Below are 12,570 nucleotides of genomic sequence, written 5' to 3' on the forward strand. Positions count from 1 at the left end.
GGTTGTAAAGTTACTTTTTCATCACCATCTTAACTGCGAACGGTCGATAAATGAGGCAGTCGCTAAACAAGGACTACCTGTACGTTATCAAAATCTCACCTTGAGTTCTCTGAGGTTAGGCCAAAACTCTTCTTCCAGAGCAGGGAAGTTGAGAGAAGATTGACTCTCATAAGTAAGTTTGCCATTTTGTGCAGGCTTATTTGAAAGTGAGTGTCCAACTAGATGCTGCCTAGTCGGGCAATGAAACATCTGCAAGCCAAGAGCCAAGCTCAAGGACTCCAAAGTGCCTTTATTTGTACATCCCCCCAGATGTACAGTTGCTTGCAGCCATTTCATTGCCCAACTAGGCAGCACCTTCAGGGCGTTGAAGATGCTGCCTAGTCGGGCAGCGAAAGGTCTGCAAGCCAACAGCCAAGCTCAGAGAGCACCGAGGACTCCACAGTTCAGCCCTGAGCTACAGAGATTTTCCATCAGATGTTTCATTACCCAACTAGGCAACATCATCAGCGCTTTTCAGCGTTCTGACATTCCAGCTCAGTTGGAGGATGCTAAGTAATTCAGCTGTACCCTTTGATCTGGGAGATGCACACTGAAACCCCTTTCTGACTGTACTAACAGAATTGGCTGTCCAGTTTTCTGCCCATTTGGGATTGGAAAATCTGAGATCTCCCGTGGGAGGAGCTGACTCCCACTCCGCCAGAAATCCTGAGCCCTGCCCACTTGGTGCTGTCAGGATTCCTGCCGTGGCTCTCGGCACTAAGGAAGAAGAATCCTCCCTTTTGAAGAGGATGCTTCTGCCCCCCATCTGCCTCCCCCCGCACCCAAAATGAAAGAAGGGCTGCCTGTTCCTCCTTTAACCTGTCTTGCTTGGCCCAGGAAAAGCAGACCAAGGAGGCCCTGACGCGGAAGCAGCAGAAATGCCGCAAGAAGAACCAGGACGAAGAGTCCAGCGAGGCCCCCGAGCTCCTGAAACGGCCAAAGGAGTACACCGTGAAGTTCACCTTTCCAGACCCACCACCTCTCGCCCCACCCATTCTGGGCCTCCATGGTACGGCTCCTCTCTGGGCAGGGCAAATTGTCAGGAAGGGGGTGCAGGGGAAGGATTAGGGGCCTGCTGCGGGGTGAATGACTTCCTAGAAAGAAAACTCGGTATCAGCTGTTCTGAACTCTGTTTTCTTTTCTTCAAGCCATTAGACCAGGGTTCTTCAACTTGGCAGCTCTAAGCTGTGCGGACTTCAACTCCCAGAATTCCCCAGCCAGCTTTGCTTTGCTGGAGTAGTTCTCTAATGTTTATTACTGCTACATAAACAGAATCCTAACAAACTGTATAAGCGTGGGAAAAACCCAGACATATAAACCCCAAAGGCTAAGGTGGGCCTGATCTGTGTCTCTTTGAATGGCTGCTTAATTCCTCAGTACTACACATGTGCTTTACAGCCTGGATGGGAGCCCCCTGCTCGCCATCCTTACTCATGACAAGAACCCTGCATTAGAGGAAGATGAGGGCATCTGAACTTCTGGCTGTCGCAAAACTACAATTCCCAGCATCCCTTGCCACCAACCAGGCTGGCTGAGGTAGCTGGGACTTACAGCCCAGCAGGATCTGCAGGGGAGGGATGCTTGACTTCTTGTGGGCAGAGACCCTCTGCCTGGCAGCCGTGTAACTTAGGTTCAGGTCCTGCCTTGGTTTTTGCCGATCCAAGGTGGCCAGGGCAGGATACTGCCCATGGATTGCTAATGGATGCAGAAATAGGGAGGTTTATGCTGCTCATTTAGCTTCCCCAGTGCTGGAAAAACAGGGCATCTGCATGTGCCAAGGACTGTATCAATAGGACGAGTCTATCTGCCATCTTTAGGAATTAGTGGGGTGGGGGGATCAGGTACCAGGGGCGCTGTTGGAAATCTCCTGCTTTGGGCTTCCTTAGGACCCCTCGTCTTGCCTTCCCACCGTGCTTGCAGCTCATAGCCCCTGCCCAGAGGGAGGAGCTGCCTTCGTAACTGCTGCAGCACATGCACACTGGCTCTGCATGCCAGGGAGATGTTCAGGAAAAAAGCTTGGAGGCATCTTCAGCAGAGAATGGCGAGCTCTGCAGTACTTTTCAGAGCATGGGTTACTGATCTCTTAAGATTGCATTATCTGCTGGGGATGGGGGCCCCAGAGCTGCTTTTGTACAGTTAGCAGGTCAGTTCAAAGCAAAGCACAATCCCTCGCTTTGAGGCACTCAGTCCAGAAGACATGATCAAGATGGGATGGGGAGGAATGAGCTGAAAAACCCCAACAACCTCAGGCCCAAATTCTGAATGTTCAGTCAAAGCTCTGCTGTTAACGACCAGCTAAGAACTGGTCTTTCGGTCTGGCCGTTCTTGCGGTCGTTCCTCTAAACTCTGCTTTCATGTTCCTGAGAAAACATTTTTTCCTTTTGATCCTTCTCTCCTTGTTTCTCTTTCAGGCGTGGACTTCAGTTATGAAGGGCAGAAGCCCCTTTTCAAAAATTTGGACTTTGGGATTGACATGGAATCACGAAGTAAGCAATGTGGAAGGAGAGAAGAGACTGTTTATTTGTTTGTTTGTTTATCAAATTTAGTCACCGCCCATCTCACTCAGAGAGCAACTCTGGGTGGTTGACATAAAACAGGAATAAAATATTAGTTAAAATACAGTAAAACAATAAAACAATGCAGTAAAAACAATCTTCTTAATAATACTTTCAAAGAGGTGGATGGTAAAAAGTTCTTAGTTTAATTTCCAGGGAGCGTCTTCAGGGTGCTAACCACCCCCAGGGCTGGTTACCCTCTTCACGCCCCACGCAAGATGGCAGAGCCAGGTCTTCACTCCTTTCTGGAAGACCATGAGGGTGGCCTGCCTCACCTCTGGGGGAAGAGTGTTCCATAGGGCGGGGGCAACGGCAGAGAAGGGTCTCTTCCTGGGCCCTGCCAACCGACAATCTCTCATGGACATAACTGTCCTAACAGTCAGGAATCACGCTGAGACAAGGAGTAGGTCTCTAGTGTTTATTACTGCTACATAAGACAGAATCCTAACAAACTGAAGAAGCGTGGGAAAAACCCAGACAGATAAACCCCAAAAGTCAAGGCGGGTCTGATCTGTGTCTCTCTGAATGGCTGCTTAATTCCTCAGTACTACGCATGCATTTTCCACCCTGGATAGAGGCCCCCTCCTGCTCGCCATCAGTACTCATGACAATAACATGCCCTCTCTGCCTGACCGGGTGAGATGGGTTGATGTGATGGGGATGAGGCAGTCCCTCAGGTAGCCTGGACCCATGCCATGTAGGGTTTAAAGGTGATGACCAACACCTTGAATTGGACCCAGAAGCAAAGCAAACTGGTACCCAATGCAACTCTCACAGCAAAGGTGTTACATGTGCCAATCTTGGGGCGCCTAAACTTGCACAGCCTCGTTTTGAACCAGCTGTAGCTTCCAGATACTCTTCAAGGGTAACCCGATGTAGAGCTCATTGCAATAGTCTATACAGGAGATGACTAGGGCATGAGTGACCAGAGGGCTTTGCAATCCAGGAAATTTTAATGCTCTCAGCCTTCTGTTTGTGTTTCTTGGTTTCCAAGGGGGAAATCCTCATCAGGACTTTTTCTTTTTAATAATTTAAAAGTGCTGCAGCTGGGAAAAGTCACTTCTGCTTTTGATGTAGTTCTCTTTATTGAAAGATGGAGGTGGGGAAAAAAAGTCAGTTTCCAAAAAAAAATATGTCTGCCTGGCACTGTCTTGTTACTAACGATAATCCCTTCTCCCTCCCTTTTTTCTGCCTCTCAGTCTGTATCGTGGGCCCCAATGGGGTGGGGAAAAGTACACTGCTGTTGCTGTTAACTGGGAAGCTGACACCGGTAAGTACCGTCCGTTTAACCTTTGGCTCCACTTGATGTCGATTGTCCTTCCCTGAGATTCCCTTTTCTTTGTTTTGGACCCCTGTTGATCAAACCCCAAAGGAGTGCAACCTATTATTGGGAAGTATAGTAGTATGAGTCCATTAAAAATCACTTCTGCTTTAATCTGACGGGACTGCAGAAAAGAGAACCAAGGCATTGGTAACTTCCTGTTTTGTTTTCCTTTTTATCTTTCCAGACCAGAGGAGAAATGAGGAAAAACCACAGGCTAGTAAGTGTTGGTGAGATTTCAGTTGGGATGTTGTGGGAAGGCGCCGTGCGATTTGAGGGGGGTTATTTATAAAGCAGGGCTAGAAGTCATGTTGGGAAGCCTTTGGTGGTAGGAAGCAGTGCACACATGCAGCTGTGGTTTGCTGTTGGAGTAGTCTTCTTGGAGAGGGGATGGTTTGATTGAGGGATATCCAACACCCCTGTTGGTCTTTCACGTTTTAGTATGTCTACACACAGCCTGCTTACTCATGTCCTCAGCTTGAGGACCTCATCACACAGTTTGGAGACTGTGATTTCAGGACAGCACCATGTCCTAAATTAGAATGAGGCAACCTTGTTATTTCCTATCCCATGTTTTGGATTCTACCTCCCATCACCCCAGCCAGCCTGAGCCAGTGGCAAGGGATTGTGGAAGTTCTAGTCCAGAATACTTGGAAAGCCCCTGTCAGCCTTCACCCTGGCCAAAATGAGTTGGATGAAATAGAAATGCGGAGGGTTTCAGGAGCAGAATCACAGAAGACACCCTGGAATGCCAGCTGTGGCCTTGGGAGGTGTGAACGTCGTGTTAAGCTTGAGTGCCCGTCTGAGTGAGGTTTCATCCAGTTTCCCCTTTTTCTCCTGGTAGAAAGTCGGCTTCTTCAACCAGCAATACGCCGATCAGCTGAATATGCAGGAAACAGCGACGGAATATCTTCAGCGCAATTTCAACCTGCCCTATCAAGATGCCCGTAAATGTCTGGGGCGGTTTGGCCTTGAGAGTCATGCGCACACCATCCAGATTTGCAAGCTGTCTGGTATGGGGAACATTTCTTGGGAGAAGGGAAGAGGGGATAATGGGTCAAGAGCACCCCAAGAAAGGATGGGGGCTGCTAGTGTAGCTTTCCCCACTGTGGCATGTTCCAGGTGTGTTGGATAATAAAAGTTATAGCCCATCACATCTGGAGGGCACCAAGTACTGGAGCTTCAGTGCCTGGTAGTCCATCTATGCCTTGAGCAAGCAGGCTGGAGGTGGATGTTGCTCAGCACCGATAGCCTTCAAAAGGACTTGGTGGGGTCTTGCAAAGCTCAGGAGTTCTGACCCCACGCCCTGCCCTTCCAGATGTCCTGTCTTTTCAAATGCTGGCAGGCAAGATTCTCTCTGCATCAGCTTTGGGGAAGCGGGCATGTTCTTGCTAATCTTCCAGTCCTTCCTCTCTCTCTCGTTTTTTTTCCCATTACCAGGGGGACAAAAAGCCCGTGTAGTATTTGCTGAACTGGCTTGCAGAGAGCCAGATGTCCTCATTTTGGTGAGTTACCATCTTATCTACAATAATCTCTATTGACGTCTGTAGTATTTTCCCCCCAGGAAACCCAAATCAACTTGTCTCCTTCAGCACTAGCATGTTCCATACGGTATCAGCACTGTTGTCCCATTGTAGAAGCAGAGAACAATAAAAGACAAGAGTCTTTTAAATCAACCTTCCTTCCTTCCTTCCTTCCTTCCTTCCTTCCTTCCTTCCTTCCTTCCTTCCTTCCTTCCTTCCTTCCTTCCTTCCTTGTTTGTTTATCGAATTTTGTCACTGCCCATCTCACTGGACTGAGTTACATCTTTTTGCCACTTGGATTTTATTCCTATTCTTATTTTTATATATATTTGATAATTGTATTTATAGTTTATGTATTTATATTTCATGGTTATTGTTTTAATTGATGGTTTTTATTGTAAACCACCCAGAGTCCCTCTTGTGGAGGGGAGATGGGCGGTGGCAAAATTTGAAAAATAAATAAAATAAAAATAAATCCCCTTTCCCCTAGGATGAACCAACAAATAACCTGGACATTGAATCCATTGATGCCTTGGGAGATGCCATCAATGACTATAAAGGGGGTGAGTGAAAACTTGTTGGCTCTGAACTCCTTCTAAAGGAGTGTGGTGATACATGACCCATCATGCCCATCTCTTCGTGCTGTTCTTACCACTATACTGTCCTTACAAATTTGATAGGTGTACCGAAAGCAGAAGGGATCAGGCATTCCTGAAGTGACGTCAGGTTATTGCTTTTGTCCTGTATAATCTCTTACATTTGAGGCAAGGTTGCTACTTTGCTCTACCCCATCATTTGGCAGGATGGGAAAGACTGAAGATTAAGGGCAACATCTTTACATAAGAGTGATCTGCTTCTGGTCAAGTCACCATGAATGCCAGAGCTAGTGAACTTGTTCATCAATGAATAGATCACAGCTGATTAACTGAATAATTTTTATAAAACACAAGTGAAGCAGCAGTGCACAGCCACACGAGGCTTTGCTGCACGTTGTGAGGGCAGCATCCCAAAAAAGGGCTTTTGAGTTTTTGGGGGGGTTCTTAAGGGATAGAATGGTCCCTTAAGGCCCTGTAAGGGTTCAAGTACCTATGTTAACCCTTAATTCCCCCAAGCCCATAAAGAAAAATGTACAGACAAGCCAGAATTTTAGGCTTGCTCCTTCTGATGGCCATGGAAGAAGTGTTGGTGGGCTGTATTTTTTGCACCCTGGACTTAGGAGATTCGCTACCTTAAGAAATAGCAATTGCTTTTTTAATGATTGGATAAGTTTGGGGGGCTTATCTGGGGGAAGAAGAAATCACCAGTTTGCCTGCCTCTGCTTTACTAACTCATATCACACTGGCAGAAGGTTGGCTCATGTTCAGTTCCAAATGGCACTCTCTGGGCAGTTCTTGAAAACATAAAGAGTGCATCCAAGGAAGATTTTTTTTTTTATGATGGCTTAAGGTCTTGCTGAGACCCAGTTGGGTGTATTGGTTAAGGCACCAGGCTAGAAACTGGGAGTTCTAGTGCCACCATAGTCACAAAGCCTGCTGGGTGACCTTGGGCCAGTCCCTCCCTCTCAGCCCCAGAAAGGAGGCAATGGCAAACCACATCCAAAAAACCTTGCCAAGAAAACTGCAGGAACTTCTCCAGGCAGTCTCCAAGAATCGGAGAGGATTGAACTTTTTTTTTTTTAAGTCTTGCTAAGTGTTTTGTCTTTTCCAGCTGTGATCATTGTCAGCCATGATGCTCGGCTTATCACAGAGACCAACTGCCATCTGTGGGTGGTGGAGGACCAGACAGTCAACCAGATTGATGGCGACTTTGAAGACTACAAACGTGAAGTGCTAGAAGCCCTAGGTGAAGTCCTTGTCAACCGACCCAGAGAATGAGGCTGTAAGAGGTGGAGTCTCCAGAACACGCACAGCCTCTTTCCATTTTCCTAGTGGAAGCTCCGCCCTCTAAAGAAGCAGGGCTTTATTTATGTGACACGGAGGGACAGATCTGAACACGTGCAAGAAATTAAAAACTGTCCGTTCTTTAACTTTTCCCCTTCCTCTCCCACCAGCAGGGAAGTGAACTTATCCAAAGGGTTGATGAAGGGTGTGGTTGGGTAGGTGTCTCATAATGACTTCTTTTTCCCCAAGCAGACATTTTGGAAGACCACTCTCATTTTGCAAATCTCCTCTCTCCTCTCCTTCCACTATTTTTGGGAATAGTTGGAACACAGACATGTAAACTTATTAAATTAAAGCGTGACGGTCACTCTTGTGGATGGTGTTCCTTGATTTCTTATGTTTTGGACAATTGTTGTTAGTTGCCGTCGGGTTGTTTACAACGCATGGTGACCCTACGTATAACAGAACAAAATGCTGTTCGGTCTTGCGCCATATGGCTGACTGTCCCAGTTTTTGCATCCATTGTTGGCGGTAATGGTATCAATCCATTGCATTGAAGGTCTTTCTCTTTTCTGCTGGCCCTCGACTTTACCAAACATGATGTCCTTTTCAAGCGATCGGTCTTTCCTGACGATGTGCCCAAAGTATGCCAAGAAAAACTAGTTGCTTACCTGTACCAGTGGCTCTTCGGGTTGCCCTTTTGCAGCGTGTGTGTTATTTTCAGTCATTGGAGGACACCCACAATAAATCTGTGGTGACAACAAGCAAAGCTCACTATATTCAGTTCCCTACCTCAAGGGATGGCTTTCCCTACAGTTGGGAGAAACTGAGGGGACAGTGGAAATGTATTGTTTATGGAAGCTGTGGATTGTCCACTTCTGGAGCTTTCTAAGAAGATAGGACAGTCACCTCTCAAGGATTGTTCCATATACTTTCCTGTGCATTGCAGAAAGTTGGATTAAATGAGCCTTGTGGTCTCTTCCAGCTCTAAGATTCTTTGGTTCTATGCGACCATTGTTTGGAAGCAAGACCAAGTGGGGAACAAAATGATCAAAGGGATCTTTCAGATGCCCCCTTACGCTGAGAGACTCCCACCATGGCAGTATTCTAAGTTCCAAAGGAGAGGCAGACCCCGCCTTCTGGGTCTGTTTTACAGCTCTCATTGCTCCTCCTCATTGGCTCTGCTGCCTTGGGTTGATAAGCATTGGAGTTCAGATGTCTGAAGGGAGCCTCAGTGAACCATGCTGGATGGATGGGAAGTAAGAATGTAGCAGGCTACTGTATCCCATATGTGAAGTAGGAACTTGTGGATTTTGCCTCGTCTCAAGCTACAAACCCATCAGGTAGCAGAAAAAAGTTTCCGCCTACTTGGGACTCTGTGCTAGTTGAAGGTTAGACATATGTGCACTCCCATTCTACATCATCTGCTGATTTTAATTTCAGTTTCATCCTCCCTCTGAAGTTCAGCATTTATGTCACATCTTTTCCAATCCTTCCATCCATGGATACCTCAATATGGTTGGATCTAAGGCAGTTCTTAAGTTTCTTTGTCTTACTCCATTAGGGCCCCACTGCCCAGTTTCCCTACAGCTATCCTCAAGACCAGTGTTTCTCAACCTTGGTAACTAAGATGTATGGACTTCAACTCCCAGAATTCCCCAGCCAGCAGTGCTGGCTGGGAAATTCTGGGAGTTGAAGTCTACACATCTTAAAGTTGTCTAGGTTGAGAAACACTGCTCAAGACTTCCCAGATAGCAGCACTGGTAAACAACCTTGTTTTTTTTTTATGCCTAAGGCAGAAGTGCTTCCTAGGAATGTCTTTTTCACCTGCAATTTGATTTTATCTTAAAAACAAAACTTACAAATCCCAGAGAAATTCAAACTCTTCCAAACTAGGTGTTCAGAAAGAGTTAAGTGTGTCTTAAATAGTTTCCCATACAAAACACCTGCAGTCATCCACATAGCAGTGAGCTTAGTAAGCCAAATGTGTTTTCAACAAAGAAGATAGGTTTCAAAAAATATTTTTTGATGGCAGAAACAAAGTCTTTTTCCAAGCGGTAGTCTCTAGGCAAAAATCAATATGCTATTAGCTCTTTAGAATTTAAATCAGAATCTGTCCAGATGATCTGCCAGCCCCAGTGATGTGGAGAAAATACATTTGCAGTATATTCACAGATGAAATGCTTTATGTATATGGACCAAGACACATTACTCAGAGTATGGACATTTTTAAGTAGTTATAGGGAAGTAAAATATTTACAGCAAGAAGTCTGAAATTCCAATGTCCAAGCTGTCTTTGTTTTTCTTTATTAAACAGTACATACTGAATTCAACTTCCAATATTGTACAGATATTAATAATGTTACCATTTGAATTACAAGTAAACAATATATAATACATAACACAAAGTAAAATTAAACATCCAGTTTTGCATCATCGACAAAATTCTCCCAGATTATTTAAAATTTAGCTTCCCTGCCCTGCTGTAGGAAAAACGATGACTTCCTTGTTGATGCAGAGTGCTGATCAACAACACCCAGTGGCAAATAGGGTGGATTCAGCCTTCTGATAGTAATTAGTTGGCTTGCCCACCCCTCAAGCAGAAGGGTCTTGATTCATACCAGTATGTCCTAAGGATGATGTTGGTTCTGCTTGTGCCCGGGAGACATAAAAGAGATCTTATTGGAGGCGTGAATCAGTGTGAACTGCCCCGTATTGCTCTACTTAAGTCAATAAATAGCTTAAAAAACCCCCACACCATTGCCAGAATACTTGGTACAAAGGAGAGTATGCACATGCCATGTATTTTCCCCAGTCTTGCATTTACATTTTAGCCTTTGCAGTCAATTTGTTATTCACACTGACTCTCTTAGAGAATCAAGAATTTACATTTCCCTTGACACTCACCTGAAAGTAAAATGTTTCTGTTTCCTGTTTACCTAGCTCTATGGTAAATTTCCAGCTTTTACCCATTTGTACCAACACACACACACACACACACACACTAAACCTGGATTTTCTTGCAGTCATACAGATGAGCACCACAATATTTAGTTCAGTGATTAAGTAACCCTAGAAACATTAGCAGTCATCTCTAGACTCAAATCCCAAGGCTGTTTGAGAATTCCCAGGGCATGCTAAGACACTGTCCTAAGATCTGCACACAGTAATTAACCTCAAATCCATCCTGCCTACAAAGGGTTTCTGATACTGGTCTAGTTCACACACAACACACTGTTACAATGTTCAATGTTTTTGGCTTAATCTGTAATGTGACCTAACCACTGAGGTTTTAGCAACCTTAATTTCATGGTATGATTTTTGTAGCAAACCATGACTTGGTACGATGTGCAGAATCCCTGCCATTATGCAGAATCCTACTTGTAGCAAGGAAATAGTATGTTTACTGCAGGAGGAGCAGTAGTTAATAGCATGCTTTATGCTAGGAAGTAGCTACCTTTTAACCAGCCTGTTTGCACCGTGTAGATTATGTAGCTTTAAGGCTGGCTGAGAACATGGATTTCCCAGAAGATGTTTATAAATGGACGCAGCAGGAGCAAACCGGTTGGTGATTGTACAGCTGCTAACCCAGATCCTTGTATGGACCTATTCTTGATCCCGCTTTCCTCTCTTGCAAGAGTGATGCCTGTTCACCCCTCTATGGGTGGAAGCAAGATTCTGCCCAAAGGTTGGTCAAGGTACTAATCATGGCAAAAAACATAGATCCAACAGTGACAGACACCTCCTATTCCACGTTTATTTCCTTAGTTACATGATCGCTGGACACAGTATTGCTCCTTGTGCGTTCTTTATATTTAGCCTCATTTTTGCGGTGTGACCTAGCCTGCATTAAGGCTGTCCTGTAGAGTATTTCCGTCTCCAAGTGGCAATTGTACCCTCTACCCACGTGAAGCTGTGGAAGTGCTACAACCAATGTGGTATATTGTTCTGTGGTTATTAAGAAAGGGAACTTCAACCATCAGAACTCCTATTTGTCTTCTAGGCCCGTAGGCTTCTTGAAGCATGCCACCTTTTGTGAAATCAATTACAAGATCCGTTGCTGGAATCTCCACTTAAAACGGAGCTGAGCTGAATCCTTAGGAAATTCTTGCGTGGGGAGTGACTGACCTTGGGAGCTGGATGTAAGGTTCTCTTTTCAACAAGCTTGTTAGAAATGTTAATTTTACTAGTCTTATTGTAGCCCAAGTTCTGTACTTGTACTTCGCTTTTCCTTGGGTTTCTGTATTTTGGCCCTCAGCGCTTTTACTGTGGAAAATGTTAATGCCATGGAAAATAAACACTAACTCATTCTCTCCACACCGAATCCTGCTTAGCATGGCCTCCCCAGGAAGCAGCTCAATAAAAGACAAGACTTGTGATGGGAATACCGCTGAAACTTGAGATACATCAGAAGCAGAGTAGCGAAAGAGCTGGAAAAGCTGAACTACCATTAGAACCAATGGTTACCAGAGGGAGCGATCAGCCGTACAGTTAGTTAATGTCTACTACATGGAGGGAGAGTGCAAACTTGCTCCAAATTATTTTGAAGAGCAGATGAGTTCAACAGAAAAAAAAAATACAAGCAGAAAGAGCATGGTTTCAACCTGACATAAAACAATTATTTCCCACAGCTCGTAAAATACAACTTTAGTGGTACTTGGGAAGGACGGATGACACACAGGAAAACATGATCTTGCAAGAGGATGTACTGCACGCTGCAGAAAAACATTGGCTCTTCCTTTAAAGTCATTTTGGTACCAAAGATAAAGTCCAACTGATAATAAACTACTCGTTCCATTTGACAGCCCTTACCCCCCCGTGTACACACCACCTTCCCAAGAAGCTCGTATGGTTCACAAACTAACACCACTGAGGGCCACATTAGTTTAGATTTAGCAGAATAATTTATCTTATTTTTCCAGGTCTACATTTCTACAGAGCAAATATATATTTGGGCTATATATGTCCTCTCCAGGACAAACAATTTTCAAACATTTTGCAAAAGATATGGACATGTTGGAACTTTCAACATTTCCTAGGAATACCTTCTGAAAGAACACCTATGGTCCTTGCTCAAATTCTTCCAAAGAAATGCTGCAACCCCTATGGAGCAACCTTTACCGGTGGGATTTTTAACCCAGGGAAAGGGGGTCAAGGGCTGGCTGTGGAACCCCAATAAAGGAGCCCACACAAGCAACTTCCAACAAGTACTAACTTCATACTCTGGAGAACTGGAAGCAGCCCAGAACTGA

At 45.0% G+C, this 12,570-nt stretch overlaps 1 protein-coding gene across 1 annotated transcript in view; it reads left to right on the forward strand.

The window, feature by feature from the left end:
* Positions 1–7,690, forward strand: part of ABCF1 (ATP binding cassette subfamily F member 1) — a 32,835-nt gene extending 25,145 nt beyond the window's left edge. The window contains exons 18-25 of the mRNA XM_063291327.1: positions 877–1,048; positions 2,451–2,525; positions 3,794–3,864; positions 4,103–4,135; positions 4,760–4,928; positions 5,356–5,420; positions 5,929–6,001; positions 7,146–7,690. Of these exons, the coding sequence (XP_063147397.1) occupies positions 877–1,048; positions 2,451–2,525; positions 3,794–3,864; positions 4,103–4,135; positions 4,760–4,928; positions 5,356–5,420; positions 5,929–6,001; positions 7,146–7,312 (825 nt within the window). The 3' untranslated portion in view covers positions 7,313–7,690. The remainder of the gene's footprint in view (positions 1–876; positions 1,049–2,450; positions 2,526–3,793; positions 3,865–4,102; positions 4,136–4,759; positions 4,929–5,355; positions 5,421–5,928; positions 6,002–7,145) is intronic.
* Positions 7,691–12,570: the final 4,880 nt, after the last annotated feature.

This window comes from Candoia aspera, chromosome 2, assembly GCF_035149785.1.
Source record: "Candoia aspera isolate rCanAsp1 chromosome 2, rCanAsp1.hap2, whole genome shotgun sequence".
Taxonomy (NCBI): domain Eukaryota; kingdom Metazoa; phylum Chordata; class Lepidosauria; order Squamata; family Boidae; genus Candoia; species Candoia aspera.